The sequence below is a fragment of the Branchiostoma floridae genome, chromosome 1 (genome assembly GCF_000003815.2).
Source record: "Branchiostoma floridae strain S238N-H82 chromosome 1, Bfl_VNyyK, whole genome shotgun sequence".
NCBI classification, from domain to species: Eukaryota; Metazoa; Chordata; class Leptocardii; order Amphioxiformes; family Branchiostomatidae; genus Branchiostoma; species Branchiostoma floridae.
The window spans coordinates 5,492,985-5,512,925 of record NC_049979.1 but is presented as its reverse complement, the minus strand read 5'-3'; the positions used below and the strand labels follow the sequence as shown (position 1 = coordinate 5,512,925).

Genomic DNA, 19,941 nt, shown 5'->3' with positions numbered 1-19,941 from the left:
ACAAGGGATACAATTCCGCCCACAAAAGTACGCCGGAAAATCCAATTATACCAGTGACAAAAGGTTTCCAGCCAACTTCCCATAGATTTTAGATATAAACTTCTAGTTTAATAATGATGCACATTTTACTGGAACACAACATGAAATTTTGAGGTAGTCCTTCCAAATGCGCCCCGGCCAGCTTTTTTTAAAAGCTTTCTTGTTTCATTTAAGCAAACGTGCAGAGTTCGGCTTAGGTCACATTTCCGAAACGGGGCACGGCCGGGATGTTTGCGGAAACGAAAAATAAAAGTTCCTTCCAAAGAATATATACAAATTATGCTCCTAATTTCTTTTAAAATATGTGTGTTTTCTTGCCTTTCTTATCATATTTTTCGTTTCCGAAAGCTACCCGGCCGTGCCCGGGTTGGGAATTGATACCTAGGCCTAAAGGATCAGCTATCGACCTTATTCATCATTAGTCTGGTGAATTGGACATTAAGTATGTAGGTAGGAATATTAGTCCCGGTACATGTGTGGAATACCACTTTGGTCATGAAAGTAATTTATGGATACTAAGACCCACTTAGTGGCTATGAGTGGCCTGGGTACCATTCGATAACTACCGGGGCTAGGTGATAATGGATGAATGAATGAAGAAGATCTTAAGACCTTTATTGTACGTTTCTACTCTCAGAAGCTAAGTACAGGTCAAGATGATAAAGTTCTGAGTTTCTGAATGATCTAAGTTCAAGTACTAGTACTAGTGTTGCAAGAACGTGTTATCTTACTATATGCAACTACAAAGTCTAATGATTGGATGGTACCCAGGCAAGGTTTTGAGTGGATGTCGGAGCTAACGTGTGTGTCTAACTTACATACAGGTGTAACCCGAAAGAACGACGATCTGCTGCAACAAGCATTTCTCCGTATAGTCTTTATTTCCTGTATGGGCTCTGGACGAAGTTTCTGCAACTGTCCTCCTTTCAATCCCTACCACTTTACATCCCAAGGGCGACACGCCTCATCATCGGAATAGGCATTTCCTCATTGTAGTTGCCAACCAACAAAATGGCCTGTACGGCTCTTGTATTAATTCTGTTGCGTCATGTAATTGCCGTTTGAATAACACTAGAACATTTTCTGTAACTCACACTTTGTGAGCCAATATTTTAAGCGATTAATAAATCTTTGAAACGAGTCGTGAAAATAGTATCTTCTGACCATGAAGACTACAAGCTTCTGCAAGGTTCTTCTTGTTGCTGGTCATCTATGACGTCACTGGTTATCGTCGCAGATGCTACAGGAGCAGCTGGCTGCCGAGTACAGGGTTTTGGGGACCAGCAGATTTCCGCAGCGCAGCGAGAAGTTCACCTGGTGGGAAACAGTGGGAAGAAAATATCAGTAATCGGAGAATGAAAATCGTTACTAGCACTTTTTAGTATTTTCATTTCATTGGATTGGTTTGCTGACTGAAAAATTGATGCCTCGTACCCGGTGCGTGACTAGGCAATCCATCGGTCAATTTCATTTTATGACATTCTGCTAATCTCCAAGCAGATCCTACGATGGCATAAGATAGTACTAAACTGGACAAGGGGTGTATTCAGCCAATGCAAGAGGTGTACACTTGCCATGTAGGTAGCCAAACACACTCCTGGACCGACTGCACTCCTCTGGTAGCTTTTGATACTATCTTATGCTACCGTAGGATCTATTTAGAGATTTTAATCTTAAAAGACTCTGCATCTGCATCGTATGCAGACAATATAGGTGAATTTCTGTCAGGTTAACCTGTCCGAAAACGATTAAGACAATGCATACATCCGTGAGACTCAAGTTTGTCTGTTGATGTTAACAAGCTGCTTAAGAACCAAACATCATGAAATGCAATGTCGATGGATCGATGAAGCTCTGTTAACACCTCTGTCATTTGGACCTTTGTAGAGTGATAAACAACATTCCAACGACAATACATTGCTGATTGCTCTGTTAAGTAGACACACAAGAAGAATGTACAAAAGGTAAAGTTACCACGGCTACTCCGTGACGTGATTCAACTCAAATGACGTCAATATATTCGATGAACCTCTGTTAACATCTCTGTAAAAAATTCCCGGAGACCTTTGTAGATGGTGATAAACAACATTGCAACGACAATACATTACTGATTGCACTGACACTGTTACCTAGACACACAAGAAAAGTGTACAAAAGGTTACGTTACCACGGCTAGTCATTGACGTGCCTCAACTCAAATGACGTCAATATGCTCTGACGTCATTACGTGGCTGGTGTAATAAATGGCAAACTTTTTGCAGTAGAACCAAGACGCAAACTATAATGGCTGTGCATTGATAAGACGCACAACTGAATGGAAGTAGTTTATCTTATAGGAAATCCTCAGATATGAACCCTGGGCAATCCAACGACGTCGAAATCTGTATGTAGCCAGCATGTGGCCAAGGCACTAAACATTGCAGGTTGTGGAATCTGTCTCAACCAGAGCAATCTGAAAGGGGGCCCAAACATATATCACCTTGTCCTTGTTCACCTTGTCCTTGTTCCTTGTTCTGCTGCAGTACCTAGGTTACATACAAGGGGGCCCAAAATTGACATTGACCTTCGTCTTCACAACATCTACACGCATGTCATCGCAATCCATCCAGACACACAATCAGACACACAGACACACACACCAAAAATTATACCTCCATTTTTCATGGAGGTAAATATTAATCTGATGTCGGACGCGTTAGCGATCAAGTTATTAGTCAGGATCACGACCGCGTCGTTTCTCAGAAATGATGGTCGCTTTTTTTCTCTCAACCTATCATCATTACAAGTCAAGGCACTCCATCGGAATAAGCCAACAAGGAAAAGTGCATGTAAAGGATCAACTATGAACAGATTACGACACAATGACGTAAAGACAATGACATTGGATACAGAAGCTGCCTTACCACGTGTGTGGAGGCGATGTCGCAGCAGGTTGCTCTGGACGTGATGACGTGGTTCCCACTGGAGCCCTGCCGTGTGGTGCCAGAGGACGGGAAGGCTATGGACTCACAGTAGCCTCTACAGGCGTTCACTCGGACTGTCTGTCTCTGGCACCCAGGCACCTCCACGGTCTTATCAACTCCTGTGGGAAAGTGGGAAAATAATTCAAGATAAAATAAGAGAGGGAAAAACTGTTGATGTTTGAACACTGTTGCCTTGTCAATTTGTCTGCTTCAACCACAGTCTTGACACCGATGACGTCTGCTGAAAGTGACATGATATAAGATAGAATTAGCCTGGTATCCAGCCGTACTATAGCTCCCGATCGCGAGTCTCTTCTGTCCTATTATATTCATAATCTGCATATGTACTATGTTTAATACTTATTTTAGTAATCACGTAGGATAGTTTGTTTCTTCTTTTTTTTTGCCATACATTGTACCGTGTACGATCGTTGCGCAATAAAGTTCTTCTATTTGTCGAAAGGACAGAAGAGATTCGGGAGCTATAATACGACTGGATACCAGGCTAAGATAAAATAGATTTAAGTACAATTGCTTTTCTGATTCGCTATAAGTAATGGTAAGTAATAAGTAATAGTATTTACAAAAGTTTAACTTGAAACAGTGTCGTTGAAAAAAATTTGAGAAGATGAACTTTTTAAAAAATGTGAAGATGAACTTAGAAAAAAATTGTGAAGATGACTTAGAAATTGAATTGTGTCGTAGAAATTGAAAAGATTTTGTGAACGCTCACCAACAAGATGGCAGCCGGGCCTGTACCAGGGGGCCTGCGCCCTGCCCATGTCTGATGAGGACAGGAGTATCGCCAGCAGTAGGACCCACGGCAGTAGTCTCTGCATCGTGCCCGTTCTGACGACTTAGGCTCCTGACTGGTCTGGGCTTCCTGCGGGGTGATGTAATGAGACAGGATGGAGGAATAAACTCGGGTTGCCTAGTTACCGTGGGTTACATTGAAGTTGACTTACAACATTGGCACTCTTCACGTCCACTCATCACCATGATGACTGAGAAACAACATCCCTCGCTGCCAGGCATTGTTTTCCTCTTTACAGTATTTATATAAAAACGTTAAGACTTAAAGTACAATTGCCCTGGTCTAATCGATTTGCTACACTGAGTTTTGAAAATAATATAGTGACTTTTTCGATTCAACTTAAACCTAACCTTTTCCCTAAACCCTCCAACCTCCTTTATTTCCCTAGGTTGTTGTATGGTGCTTTTGAAAACACATTCCACGCCCGACCACGCCTGGTTCAGCCTCCGTCAGCACGGGATGATGACGCATGGGCCATGCGTGATGTTTTCGGGTCACATTCGTATCCTGTCGACAGGTGTGTTTGTGTGTTTGCCGGAGAGGATCAAGGATATGTGTACTTTATGCACCCGTGGGGTTAGACTTTGCATGCCGGACGTGATGAAATTTGACCGGAATTCCACACCGCGCCTCCCCAAACCTAGTTAGCGGAGCCTGGCTCCTCGACGTAGAGTTGTGTGTTTTCCTGGGCAGGGCAACTAAGCCACAAAGTATCCGTACTTGGTGATTTTTTGTGACACCAGAGTGACGTTTGCACCACTCGTGCGAGAGGAATGTAATCTAAAAATATCCTCCCGTCGATCGCTACCTTAACCTTCAACAAACCATTTCATTCACTCCTGATCTTTGTATATACCCATTAAATAAGCTTTAAACGCCTTCCTTCCTACGGACGGCGGTATGTTTGGTCAAATACATCGACTAGTGTTTTTCTGTTGTTCCCTACAGCAAGTTGTTTGCTTGTTACCGATTTTGTTGTGACTGGTTTCCAAGCCAAAAAAAGACATGACGTTAAAGCGGATTGTGTTTATTCATATTTCGCCTCGCAATGTTTATAACAACACTCATAACAAAGCCCCAAACAAGGTTAGTTGAATACTATTTTTGGACCCCTCTCCACACCCGAATTCGAAGGGTTAACAGACAAGTCATCTCTAGCCTCTACCAGGCTCCGCGGATCGGTGGTCTAATACTAGTAGTAGACATTGGACAAATAGAGTCAATAGTACGTTAGGGGAGTCGGCCGGCCAGAGGACTATTATCATCAGTATTATTTCCTTAGTCTCCTCACCGCCAGCCAGTCAGTTCACTCCTAGGCCCATCAACTCCTATTAGGCTTTTATTCCTATTAAACTTGGCCAAAGTCCCCTTAGCTATTTCTATCGGCCAGGCGGGAGTTTGGTATCTCCACAGACACAGGAAGCAGTGTCGTATTTTATCTTGCTGCTGCCCCGCAACAGACGACCATTGTAGACTGCACCATGTGAATGGGGAACTGTTAACTCAGGTAACGCCCAAGACGGGGGTCATAAACGTCAACATCAACAAAAGAGACGAGTGGATTGATTCAGTCTGTCTCAAACGGGACCACATGGGCAAACTCGGCTTGCCGTGTGACAAAGCAGGGAAGGAATGGGGCGTGCTTATCTTCAGTTCAGATTCTGTTGTCTTTGAAAGAGCCTGCGTTGCTAATTAAAGGATAAACAGCCAGGACGATTTTTGTTTATTCACCCACGGACAGCACAGGTGCTATTGAATGGTCGTGATTGTAACATGTGAACTGTACACTCCCCATCAACATAACGTGTAAACTACTTCGAGTGGAATAATTTCCGACCCCCAGTTTTGCCTTCTAAACATAAACATGGAACGACATTTTCAGTAGAACATTCACCAAAACGGATGAGTCTACCTGAGAGCAAACACTCAGACAACAACAACGCGTAGTTCTAGATACTTAAGCATCATACAACATAAGGAAGATGGAAAATGCCCTCTTACCAAAGACGGCGCTGTTCAAACGATTGTGCTGCTTCCGGGGGTCTTCGGAAAACGTGTTCTTGTCTAACGTCTAATCTTGGAAACACCTACACACGCCTCCTCGGGGAAAAAAGAGATACTACTTGACTTTGGCGTGACTTCATAGCTTGTTTAGTGACACGAGATAAGTACACCGAAGATTTATGAATGACCAGTAAATAAATCAATACACACAATTACGTAGGCACAACCCTCCCCCTCACTGAATTCCGTATGAATTGCTTTTGTTATGGGAGGAAGAGATGTCCTTTCTCGGAACACTGTTGCCTCCCACAACAACACTTTTATGTTCCACCCATTGCTAACGTCCTGGTACAGGTGTACCCCTGCTATACAAAGGCGAGCAGCCCTCTACAGAATAACACCCACCCACCTGCTGAAAGCTCCCCTAAGTGCTACTCATCGGCCGGATGCGACAGGCGAAATGTAGTCTACATGGATCCCATCTAAAACCATCCCCCAGTCAGTAATTTGTCTCCAGCCTCTCGGTTTGTTAGCGCGACCAGCAGGGCACAGTTGAGTCTCTGGAAACGCAGGAGTCCCGCTGTGGAGATGATGCACGCTCGCGATTGCTGACGTTCAACCCTCGGGCCCTTCCGTCAGGTCGGCCCCTCTCTGTCAATCATTAACTGGCTTTTTTGTCACCGCACCTCTTGTCGTGATTGCTTAGGGTGGTCGGTATACAGCTATCTTCCTCCCCCGGCTGTTTGTCTGATATTACCACATTGACGTAAACAACTCATGCGTGATGCACCAAGAATGAAATCCGAATGGAAGAAATCCAACCACTGCAATGTTACCTAGCTAGCAGAACTGATAGTTTCATCTGCCAGGGCTTAGTAACATATTGAGACAGCACGCCGTTTCCTGTTCCTATAGATTGTATTCAAGTCATGGCAAGGTAATGTCCCCAGTCATGGCAATGACAAGCTCCTTACAAAGATGATGATGATGAAGATGACTACGGTTGATACTTGGCGATGATTGAGGATGAGCAATTACTAAATTAGTAACATTAAGATGACAATTTTGTCAATCCAGATGGTTTGAAATGAAATGTTTAAGCAAGCAAGAAATAAAACACCAGGACACAATGTTAGGTCTAGGCATGTGCCAAAAGCCGGGTATACTATAAAAGTTCGAATACCGATGCTAACTGTTAGAACTCATAGTCTTTGTTGTGCGTCAACAAACTTTCTGTGCATACTTCCGCACTCGTCATTGATGACACGACAAAATCAAAGCACACTTTCGTTTCCTGCAATTAATGTTTTACTTAGTTGAATAATACAAGAAAAAGCTTCGATTCTTTTATGTGAGTCTGGTTTCGACTACAATGTGCTTAGTATGCCGGGAGCTTTTCCGTGTCTTTTGTCGGTATCTTATTTCTTCTTTTCGTTTCAGCTTCTTAATCGATAACACAGTGGGGCATATAAAGTATCAAAGCCTACCATGTTGTACATTACTACACACAGGTAAACCGTGCGTGTCCCTTTGAACTATTTCCGGTTGACTTTTAGACCCACAGATGTGCTCTAACCGTCTGGAGAGTGGTTTGTTGTTAGTCCATTTCTTATTGTCATATGGTCTGAAATCAACATTTTTCTTCATCATCATCATCGTCCGGGCGTGCTAGTTGCACGGATGGACATGGCTCTCTCTCCCTCCGTCCTTCCCTATCCTTCATAGCCTTGAGCAGATCTTCAGCCGAGCACTGTACCTTCACAAAGTTGATGTAGATATGTTTTGCGTCGTCTACCTCTGCTTGCACGACCATGTTTGGGAGTCCACAGCAGAACGTCACTAATTTTTTTTTTTTTGCTACTAGAGGAGATGCGAATAAAAGAAGCTTTTTAAGGTGCCGCTTCCTTTTCCACATTTTTAATTGAAATTAGAAGTAAAGTTATCAGCCGATGATGAGCGGATAAGGGCAATGCTTGTCGGATGTCAATGAAGATTTACAATGAATTAACAGGTCGGTAGGTGGCGTTGTGCACCTGTGCAGTTTTCTACAGCATATTGATGAGTGTTCTTTGCAGTTGAAAACACTGAGATTAGGGGTGCCGGTACCGGTACATCGTACCGGTAGAAAACCGTTTTTTTATTGGACCGGTCCAGAAAAACCGGACCTGTAAAAAACCGGTGGACCGGATGGTGGACCGGATGTTATACCTACGTTTGGGGATGGTTGAAGAAAATAACAAGAGCGAAGTAGAGACCAGTTTATTGTAATCTCCAAGTTTTAAATCAATCGTATAGTGGCAGTTAGCCTTGTAGGATTTTAAAACGCCAGTGGGACTCAAATACTCCATCAACCAGATTTATTCATGGCGGAATAGACTCATTGTCATGGGTATTGTCTATTCACAAGTTTTCACATACTGATTCAGGTCCAGGTTCAGGTCCGGACCGAAACCTGATCCTCTGGACCTGAACCGGACCTGGACCTGAATTTTTTGTACCGGTACCCACCCCTAAACTGAGATGTGACCTGATTTTGCGTGTCGAAGGCGAACAGAGCAAAACAGAAAGATGCGCAAAACCTACAAAAGACGTGCCAAATAAGATAGAGTCATGCATCCTCTTCAGTACCAAGACGCTGAACCTTTGACTGTACTCTCTAAGCAGAGGTCGAATCGCGCAGATATATAGTAGAAGTCGAAAAAATTACACTCGCGCTCTTCCTAGAAGAGCGCGAGTGTAATTTTTTCGACTACTACTAACGTTATATCTGCGCGATTCGACCTCTGCTTGGAGAGTACTTTGACTGTATCTACCTGACTTTGGGCTTTGTGCCCATGTGTGTCTACCCTGTTCTTTGTGGTCCGTTGCAATAGAATAAAACCTACGAAGAAACTAACGACCGAACGAATCTGTTCAGTCCTGTAAGTAACTAACTGTAACACAGTTACAGGGTCTTACAGTATGTGTTCGAATAAAGTACGCTCTAGTTTCTCGCATACACGCCGTATATTAGCGCCATCTGGCGACTTAGTTGAGAATGCCACACAACATTTTCTCCGTCACTAAAACATTGACGGTAACCAAAGGAAGACAGAATGGTAGTTACAAATATGGAGATCAATGAAAATGTTGATTTTATTTTCTTAGATCCATTATTTTCTATGATTACAGGCGTCAGAATTCATAGCTATCAAACAGCGAAGTAAATATTGACTCGAAAGCGCTACGGTTTGAATGGTGCGCTAGCCTTACTGTTGGGCTGTCTGGCGGCGCGAATCAGCTGCTGACTTCTGTCCAGTCGCCTCGAGACGGTCGCGCTATGGGCCCTGGGTAACCGTGACGCACAGAATGGCGGCGTGAGCATAGTTTTGAACACCAGAGCTGTTTACGTTGCCGAAAATTGCTCTCGTGAGTGACTTAGGAATCATTCCACATGGATCGAAACCTCAATTTGTATACATAAGGACCCAGATGGGCTTCTGGTAGCCCAAGGTACACTTTGCGTGACCCAATTCTCGCCAGGACGATGGATCTCTCAGGTGGGTTGGAGCAGGTCGAAGACGACTTGCAGGAACTTAGTTTGGAGAGGACAATCACCAAGAGCTTAAAGGTAAGCCATTTATAAAGTTGAACGTAGTGTTAAAAACTGTTAGATACCTGTAGGGATATAGCTATGAATTCGTTTAGCCGTTTTACGGAACTCGATCACAGTCGAGATCATGGGAGTTACGGTACCTCCGTGCATACCTGTGTTTTCAGGGCGACATCTCAAGTTTTGTTTGTCTGAGCCACAGTCGCCTTGTGATGCAGCCTCTTTGTCTTCCTGTTAACCGTGAAAACATTTTGACCGCTCCTAAACAGTTTAGACGATGCCGCGATATCTTTCCGTTGACTTGTCTTGTTATTTGACCCCTAGACACAAGAAGAAATCGATCGTTTGACTGTTGATGAGAAGCTAGGTGACCTTGAACGTGCTGTTTACCTGCTCAGGTGAGAGTTACCGTCGACTTTTTACAACTGGTACTAACATTGAACTCTGTGGCCTTTGTTTATCACCATCACCAACCAGACCTCGATGACTGACAGACGAACAACACGGTGACATTGTGTTTTTACATTTATAAGGTTATAGCATGCCAGATGTGACACTTGTGCATCAATAAACACAAGATACAGAATGAATCTAGAAATTGTAGATACCTAAATTTCTGGCATAAATTATGGTACCTCTAACATTTATTCAGTGCAAATATGTACCATCATAATTTCATCTGTGACGAAACGGTTTGTGTGGATTTCTACATTTATGTTTGCTTAGAAATGTGGCCCAATCATGGTTAGTCAAACAGGTGGAATTAAGTATTACACTAAGGTGACCTATTGTCATACATGTATAAGGGTGCAAAATTTTTGAACAAAACAAAGAAAAGAAAAGAAGGAAGACTGTACTATACTGCTGTTTTTGTACGGGTGGTTACAGGCCTCTACAAATATTGGTTCATGCATGGCATTTTTGGGCCAATGGCCAAACACTTCAAATATGTGACTGTCTGGTTAGCTGACACTGACTCTGAAATCCCGAAGTTTTGCGTATACGTACGTAACGTTATATAATTAAAACACTGAAAGGTTCTGAAGATTGGCAGAAAACGTGAGCACAAAAATATATACTGATGATACAAACACGCAGTAGTACTAGTCTTAAGTATGCTGTAAATATGGTTCTGTATCTGTATCTATATAGCCGGTATAACCGCCCTTCGGTGTAACACACCAGAACGACACAGCTCTTGGTTGGGAAGACTCACAAGTTAGAGGGAAAATTTGGAGGTCTTAAAATACTCTTATGTTATTTATCAATTCCAAGCAAAATAAAGCCAATATTTTCTCTGGCTACGTTGAAATAGCAAATGTGGATAGTGGTAAGTTCTTAGTCATATGGATCACAAATACTGAAATAGGAAACTAGTTGAATTTTTTATCTGTCATCTGACATTTTACAGGTGGTTACAGACATATATATGTATAGTACAGCAAACATTTTATTCTACCTACACTTTAGTATATAATGTATACACAGTTTTTCCTGACACTACTGACATTGAGTTGGCAATATCAGGATGGCTTTATATGTTTATATTGTATTATATATTATATTACATGTACACTATACGCTATTATATTATGTATTATATCATATATACACACCAACAGGGCATACTGGGCTGTGTACCTAAATAACTGTACCTGTAGTATAGGTACCATACCTTTGAAATTATTTAGGTACAGGTACAGGTCCGAAGCTAAACATCTGTGTACCTGTACCTAAACAAACTAAATCACTGTTGAACACCACTTTTTCAGACTAAAGAAAAGTAAATTCCAAATTAAAGATGCCAATTCTGATAATCTTGCAATTGAATTTAAAGTTAAGAAAACATTGTTTTGAGGCTAAAATATCTAAATCCTTATACAAAGATGACAATTTCTCACTAAAAAAGACAATTGTCCACTTTTATAACTTAATTGTGGACCTGTACCTAAACCCCTGTACCCGTACCTAAAATTTCTTAGGTACACAGCTCTAAGTACAAATTCAGCTCATTTTATATATGCATACCATGAAACCAGTTGCAAATGACTGCACCTCTTTACACACACACTTTAGTAGGTCATGAAATGCCCAGATTAAACAAAACAATTATAATATTTGATTGTAATCAAATTCAGTTCTAAATGGGGTCAATGGGTATTTAATTATCATGTTTGTAAATCAAGTTAAGGAAACAGCAACAATCATTTGTTAAGAATAGACTCTTCAGTTTGACAGTTGTAGATAAATTACTAAATGAGAGGACCATGACTAAATGTTGTATACTAGATGGAGAAATATTCAGTCACATGTACACTACAGTACAGTTTTGATGTTAGACTCTTAGTTAGAGTGGTAGATTTTTCTTCTGTGTTGTTAATTATCATACTCATAGCGAGTACATTCCAAGCCTATCCAGTTTGTGATAAGCAATACATGTACATTGTATAACTTAATTTTTTCAAGTACCTTGTCTTTAGTTTAGGGTTGCTGTAATTGAGACTATTTGCAGGTAAAGGTATCATTCTGTTCTTTGTAATTCAGATTGACAAGTGCACAATAGAGATAATTGATAGCCCCGGAAACAAGTGGTGATACCAACATCCCTCTAAGGGGAACCCTTTTGACACCTCATAGGGGGATAACACTTAATTAGTTGAAGTAACAATTATTACTATATTTTAGTAACGTTACTAACAACTGATGCTGACTTGAATTCTAATCATGAATGCTAGTAAACTCTAATGCGAAATTATTAACACTTTTGTGGACAAATGTGTATTTACCTTTTGGATCACAGTTTTTATTCATTTTATGACCACTAATCTCAGTTTGCATTTTTTAGAGGAAAAGAATTTTTACTTTAAAGGCTCGTATTGCAGTATCCTAACTATCCTTCAATCCTATATATATTATATTAGCTTTTGAAACCATACTATGAAGTATAGACTAGCTGTAGACACACTCATCTATAATGATTAGTTAACTGAATGAGATTCTGAATGAACTAGAATTGTACATGCTTTATGTTACATGATGAAGTACAGAATTGTTCAGTGGTCAAATGAATAATTTACTTGTCCAAATGTTCTGATTACCAAATTATTACTCACAACTCTTAACCAACATTTCCATTTGTTAAACTATTGTGAGTTATACCAGTGAGCTAAAATGACAATTCATCAGAAATGAAGTGTTATGGATGTTCAAATATCTGTAGAATTCACAAGACAGCCAGGCTGCTATGATAGATGGATGCCTAGTATGGTGGAATGAGACAGTGTATGACTATGAACTGTTAAGAAATGTTTGAGTGCCTTTGTTTGAGACCTTTTGTGGAGAAGGTGTAACATAAACCAGATGGTATGACCAAATCGCTTTATCTTGACTGAAGTGGGTGGGGCAGGAAGATAACCGTGACAATAATGTATCAGTATAACCTATAACACCAAAAGAAATGTACTTCCACAACCTAAAGTAGTGGACTATTAACTCTATTTATATCTCCTCTTCTGAAAATTTACAGATGTACTATACATAAAGACTACATTTTTTGTCAGGCAATAAAGAAATTGTCACCCAAATAAAAACTCATGTAACAATTTTTATCACATTCCAAAATGCAATTTTTATCGCATTTCACTGTCCGCTAGAGGTCCTCTAGAGCAACAAAAGGCCTGACCGCAGCACTCGGAACAAAAATACATAAAAGTCTGACAATTGCTTGAGTCAGAAAACTTTCATGCTTAATCATTTGAATCATACACAAGCTTTCATATCAAATCCTCTTCATATCAGTTTGGATTGATTAAAGTGAATTTATGGTCATCCTAAAAACACGCTTTGGGGGCCCAATCATTTTTTTGGCCTGCACCCCTTGAGACTACACACTCGGAGTAATACAGGACTGAGACCTTATTTTATACTCCATATCGCAGCCTACAGTAACTAAACTCAGGCCCAATCTAGACACAGTCTTTACCGATATCTGTGGAGATGTCGGGAGGGATCTGGAACGTTGGCCAGCAGTCATAAACAGCTATATAGCCTAATGAGCCCGCGTTATATGCTAATGAGCCCTCCCGAAGTCGGGATGCATCTACATGCACGCGGAAGTTGTCGGGGACCCTTGCTAAGCTATCGGGGACCCCTGCTAAGCTATTGGGCGAATGCTCCGGACCTTTCGGGAGAAATTCTGCCGATATCTTTATGGCGATATTGCAGTTCCATCTAGACGCTGAAAAAAAGCTGTCGGTGAGAGGTTGTCGGCTCGCAGATATCGGTAAAAACTGTGTCTAGATCGTGCCTTACTCACTACTGTAGCTGCCATGTTTGTCCAATATTGATTGTGCAATGTGAAGGACAGGTAGTTACCAGTGCCAGGTCATTGTTGTTACAGTTAACATCTGCTGGTACATTTGTATGAACAGTCCCTGTTGTTTGAACAGCAGCGCTCTTGATTTCCCGATGGAGCTTGTAGTACAAAGCGTGCTTCAGAAAGTTTGAAAATACTCTGGACTCTGGAGTCAATACTACCCACAAAGCTGGCCTTGCGCCATACAACAGCTGTCTCCGGCTGAACTAGTCATTGAAAGTTGTATAAGCTTTGTGTAAGCAATGTACAGTACATTACTGGAGTGGGAGAGACATCCTTATAAGCTATGTTAGAAATACTTAATACCTATCTCTTCAATTAGAAAAATGCATATTGACGTGTTTTGCATCTAGGACAATGTAGCATTGTATGGTTTTTCTTGGCACACATTTGATTGTTTCATAGAAATTTTCCTTCAATATTGATTTATGACTAAGTCACATACCAGAACACGCTAGAACTGACTTGCCGCAACAGCAGCGTGACATTCATCGCCAGACTGTTAAATTCCTCATCCCACTAAGACAAATGTAACACATACGTACAGGCATGTGGATATAGTCTCTGAAACCTGTTCACTAGTTTTTGCCCTCTCTTCATTATAATATTACCTAAAGTATGTGCAGTAATAGCTTCAAATTATGTATTTACTCTAAACTTGTATTTTAAACTACACTAAGTCTTGTCATTTTAGTCTTGTTTACTTTAGTCTTCTTAGTAATTTAACCTGCTTTATATATATCCGAATGTAATATTAATGTTACATCAATTCAGCCATGAGGCTGCAAGCTGTATGACATGTTGACAAGTTGAGAAATAAACCATTGTATGGATCCTGAGGTAATGTACTACAATGTTCTACGGACGTTAGTCATGCATCATCACTACGGCAGTTCAAAGCTGCCCTAAGACACATACCACAGCACATTGACCTCTGACCTCCTCCGGGACGTTATTGGTTTGACCTTTGACCACTGATTTTGTTCATGACGCCTTGGTTTACTTGTATATACTGTATGTTGTTCACTGACTGGCTGTCTTTACTTTTAATGAATGTAACATGTTTTGTTTTGTTGTTCATGTATGGTGGGCCTCCTTGGAAATCAACTCCCAAAATGTTGAAGGGGCTACCCACTTGTCTTGAAGTTGAGATTAATAAATAAATTAACGAATTAATAATTTTTTGTTTCCTATGTTGTGTGCAGCTCTGGTCAGGAGGTGCAGCGCATCAGTGTGGTGAACAGTCTGCCCCAGCTGATACAGGACAATGCACCCGAGGCCATGCGAAGGGTGGTTCCCAAAGTCAGGGTCAGTAACGGCTTTTATATCTTTCTATAGCAGGGTTCTAGCCAGCTTCCATCCTTCCGTCCCTTGATGGAATTTTGCTGCTGGGGGCAGACAAAAATTTTGCCCATTCCGTCCTTTGTGACAGACAAAAATCAGTATGTAAAGATATTAATTGAACCAAACTGAGTCTACCAGCAAAATTTGTCACTTAAAATAAAGGAAACAGCATTTCAGAGGGTCTATATTTCAACATTTCCCCAAGTAGATCTTCGCGCTTTCGAAAGGATTTCCAGAATCCAGGAGACAGAAAAAATTTCAGGCTGGCTAGAACACTGTTCCATATTGTATTTTCATATTGTCATAACACCGGCCTGTGATTGACCACAGTTATTGGTAACTTTGTATAAGATATGCTAAAATAGACATGTTCCAGACTGGTGAGGTCAGCACATGATATAGGTTTTCTTTACATCCACAATAGTTCTAGCCTGGGCAACATCCGGAAAGTAGTTCGCTCCGGCATTCATTATAAACTATATACAGTCGCTTCTAGCCCTGACATTCATTATACACTATATATCGCTTCTCTGCTGTTCCGCTTGGGATCACGCTAACATCTGGAATCGTCCAAATTTTGGACACAGGCTCTGATTAGTCCCTACACGAGTGAATTATGGAATTGGTTCAAGCGCTCGTTCGAACAGGCATTCCGTGCGCTTGTGGGAGGCCTGTTGTCATCAAACGAACGCTCTAGAACCCATTCCTTACTTTGCTCATTCACTGACGTTAGCACCAAACTGTTTGAATGTGCAGACTCCCAGACGGATAGCAGAAGCAAACATAGAAGCGAACTACTATCTGGATGGTACCTAGGCTACAATAAGACACACTGTAAACTGGACCCTTCTCATTATCTACCCTGCAGGAGATGCTCCACGTGGCTGGACCAGACGTCCAGCTGGCGGCCACCATCTCCTTCCTGTCCATCCTGGAGCGAGAGATCATCCCCATCTCCACCTACTCCTCCACCTTCCTCCAGACCATCATCATGAGTCTGGAGGTCAAGGACCCAGGTCAGGACATGCTCCTTTATCTATCTATTATGTTTTCCCGAAGGAGAAAACTTACTGTAGCAGAAAAGGTTTGCAGAAAAGGCTCAGCTGTGCATCAGGTCTGGCTACCTGGGCTGTTTACCTGCACTGTCTACTCGAATAAACCCACTCCAAGCCCTAATTCTCTTTTTTTCAATCGCACACACTACTTTGGGGCGAGCCTGATGGTATTGTATTGTATGCAAGTAGCTTGACACAAGACTATAAGAAAAACATTCTGCATGTTTGCAAAAATGTTGCCTTTCTAGTTTATTTATTTAGTTTTACCACATATGTGGAAGGATTGACATAACAGGTGACTATCACCTACTCATCCACCTTCCTCCAGACCATCATCATGAGTCTGGAGGTCAAGGACCCAGGTCAGGACGTGGCCCTTAGGCCTAGGAAAAACATTTTTTGTTTCCTCTTTCAGTTATGAAAAATTGGGGTCGATAGTTTAAGGGACTGCCTTTTTTTCTTTCAATTTTTAAAAGGCTGGCCAAAACTCCAGTGATACATATTACAACACAGTTGAACAAAGTAAACTGAAATGCATATTAAGGACACTTGTTCAATGTCAACTTTATGTTTTGTGCATTTATCCTTGTACCCTGTACATGGTTAGACACCAGAAACACCTGCACAGTTCCAGTTTTACCTTCACTAATAACCTGCATGTGCAGGTGGTATTTTGATCCTGAAGTGGATTGCCAACAGCTCTTGCAGTGCACATTGACTCCTCTTAACCTCAGAGTCAGAGATTTTTACTGGACTGATGCAGTTTAGTTATTGTGACACACACAGATACTCCAGTGTGGCTTGACCAACACTAAAGATGTGTAGTGATTAGTAAACAAAATATTACGAGACCTTGCAGGACTTTCTCTGAAGTTGTATTACCTGTTCATTGATCACAAGAGACTACAAACTACTTAAGTCACTGTTTTTCAAAAGAAAGGATCTACAGGCCAAAAGTGACACATACAAAACATTTTCTTTTGTTGTGTTTGTCTCTATGTCTACACTTCTAACAGAACAGGTGTCCAGGGTACATGTTACAATGCCTGCAAATGTCCCCGGGCAAACTAGTGGTGCCAACACTCCTCCCAGGATTTGGGCCAGCTTTCTTTTTGGTTGGCTCAACAAAGCCTGTAGTCTACCCTTCACTTAGCAGACTCACAGTAGTATTTACCTTTTGACGTATGCTAACCCCCTGGCCACGTATCTCCTTTGAACATATTTCCCTGCAGCTAACTAGGGATATTTCTGGACAATTGTTATGCAAATACAACATTTCTTCTGCTCTACTGCCATGGTATTGCGTGCGTTATCTAAGAGAGTCCCCAATCTCCTAGTATTCAGTAAGAGAATAAAGAGATAAAACGTTTCTTGACATCAGGGGTGTATTTTACTTGCATTCAGAAGTAGCTTGAGGCGTCACATTGCCAAGTGCCTACCGCAAAATGAAGGGACACAAATTTGAAATTTTGTTTTTATCAATTAACTTGACGGATAGCATCATTGAAAATAGTTTTTGAAAAAATTGTTTGACACTCTGCTCTTCCTTTTTTTTATCTAAATAAGGATTTGTACATTAGTTTGGAAATATTCAAATAAGCAGCTTTTCCAGTCAGGTTGTCCAAAGGGGCCAATAATTAAATGCTAAATTTGGACGTACTGTGAAAACCTGTGATAAGCATCTCACCAAACAATGCAACTCCATCTAGATTGCACAGCAAAATCCCTGATGAGGTCTATTTTTAGTGAGGATTTAAGACTGAGGCAAAAACAATTTCACAGAAACAAAGGGATTCTTATTGCACGAGGAAAGGTGCACCAAAGATGTAAACGTTGGTTAGGCCACACTGAAATTTAATATGTTGGTTCACAGATTTAAAAAAAAATAGAAAAATATGCTTAACAGGAAAAACAACATGAAAACAAAAGACCAGGTGTATGCCTTGGTGCACTCAGTTTCATTAACTTACGATTAAGTGAATACAGTCATATTCAAGTTTTCCTACCTGCCTGTTGCATTTATGATGTCGGCTTGCTACATTTTCACTTTAAAAAATCCATGAACCAACAAATTAAATTGGTGTGGCCTTATGGAAACAGAACTATGTCCTAATGAAAACTTTGGAAAGTAAAGTAATCAAGTACTGCTGGTAAATCCTACTTGATAGCCTTGTACATAGAGATCACAAAATGTAAACCTTTATTTGATCAAGTACAAACACGTGATGATTAGTTAGCAACAAGGTAGAAAATGTTTGCATACAGAATTAATGGTATTTCACCTTTATCCACATGGTAACGTATATCTGTTGTTTCTGATAACGAGATATTTCGGGATATCTAGTCGACGGGCGTTGGTTTCAAATTGCAATATTTTCATAGGATTCCAGTCTGAAACACTCGTCTGTCGACTTGATATTTCTAAATACTCCAGATAAAGGTTACCCCACTGATAAAGGTGAACTAGCGTTATATAAATTACAGAGGAAACAGGGCTCGAAATACTGGGTGCACCCAAAATTGGAGCTGTACACCCAAATATTTTCTTAGGTTTATGTATATAAAGATATCAAAGTATACTAGTATACATTGGTACATCATATTCTGGACATCTAAGTGTTAGAAAGATAATAAAAATGTCTGTCATGGTACTTGTTTAAGAATTCAATAGCTTGTAACTAAGTTTTGCTATTAGGTTATACTTAAATTTAAGTGGTGCACCCAAAAAGTTTTTTGGTGCACCCTATTTTTCAAGCTGGGTGCACCAGTGCACCTAATCCCAGAAATGAATTTTGAGCCCTGGGAAATCTTTACAGAAACAAATGGTTGCTTAATGCTGTGCATTGCCCTTGTCTCTACAGTGGTGTCCAACGCCTGGTTAGAGACACTGCTATCTGTGTGTGGCTGTCTCCCAAAAGATGTCATAAAAAGAGAGGTAAGTGCCAAGAAATTGTCTCCACAGATTCTTTTTTAATTAATGATTGATGATAACAAGTATTGGTCATAGCAACGGTACATATTACTACATTGGTGGTCAACTGGTGAACATACCGACTGATAAGTATCTAACACCAGCTCAAAAAAGAACTAGAAACAGTCATGCCTTCAAGTACTAGAGTTACCAACCTAGGATTGATGTGTACAAATCGTAGAGTGGAATATGTTATCACCAAGCACAGATGGGGCATCTTCTCTGGATAGTTTCAAAGAACACTTACAGACAGATGTGCAAAAGTTAGGTGTGATGGGTCCTTCAGTGTAATATATCCAGCTGCTGCCACGCCGGGTGCCTGCGAAGCTGGTGTGTTACGCCGAAGGGCGGTTATACCGGCTATATACGTACAGATACAGATTGGGTATTTGTAAGGAAGTTGGAATTAAAATGTCACTTTTTGTTCATCCCCAGATTTTAGGTATTGCAGTTGCCAAAGGCCAGTTGTCCCAGTCTGTACAGTCCAGACTGGCCAGCTGTAAGATTCTGGGAAGGGTAGCCACCAAGTTTGAACCATACATGTAAGTATAAGTAACTACATAAGATAATTTGGATGGATAATTGTAGTCTGGTATATAAATGTAAAGCTTTACAAGTTTGTGTGTCCACTAGTACTGGGGTTTACTTTCAACAAAGCATTTTACCATGTAACATCACCTTTATCAGGGATTACACTGTCTTCGATATTGTCAAAATATCTTGTAACTTTTTTTTTTACACAACCAGTTTTTCTCACCTGCTGACGTTTCGATGTCTGTCAGAC

At 40.9% G+C, this 19,941-nt stretch overlaps 2 protein-coding genes across 8 annotated transcripts in view; one reads left to right on the top strand and one right to left on the bottom strand.

Annotated features, from left to right (window-relative positions):
* Window positions 1-6,614, bottom strand: part of LOC118425984 (thyrostimulin alpha-2 subunit-like) — a 7,826-nt gene extending 1,212 nt beyond the window's left edge. Inside the window, exons 1-5 of one of the 7 annotated variants that reach the window (XM_035835188.1) lie at window positions 6,230-6,599; window positions 5,818-5,913; window positions 3,736-3,892; window positions 2,943-3,121; window positions 900-1,353 (exon numbers count right to left, since the gene is read on the bottom strand). In XM_035835188.1, coding sequence (XP_035691081.1) covers window positions 1,258-1,353; window positions 2,943-3,121; window positions 3,736-3,841 — 381 coding nt within the window. In that variant the 5' untranslated portion in view covers window positions 3,842-3,892; window positions 5,818-5,913; window positions 6,230-6,599 and the 3' untranslated portion in view covers window positions 900-1,257. Of the gene's footprint in view, window positions 1-899; window positions 1,354-2,942; window positions 3,122-3,735; window positions 3,893-4,166; window positions 4,277-5,817; window positions 5,936-6,229 lie in introns of those variants that run through there. The other 6 variants (XM_035835205.1, XM_035835179.1, XM_035835213.1 and 3 more) reach the window with 6 other exon arrangements.
* A 2,484-nt stretch (window positions 6,615-9,098) lies between these two features.
* Window positions 9,099-19,720, top strand: LOC118426802 (serine/threonine-protein phosphatase 4 regulatory subunit 4-like). Its single transcript, XM_035836327.1, has 6 exons — window positions 9,099-9,430; window positions 9,737-9,810; window positions 14,993-15,095; window positions 16,000-16,147; window positions 19,048-19,121; window positions 19,593-19,720. Exons 1-6 carry the CDS (start codon window positions 9,347-9,349, stop codon window positions 19,701-19,703), a joined length of 594 nt encoding a protein of 197 aa, XP_035692220.1. The 5' UTR covers window positions 9,099-9,346; the 3' UTR covers window positions 19,704-19,720.
* Window positions 19,721-19,941: the final 221 nt, after the last annotated feature.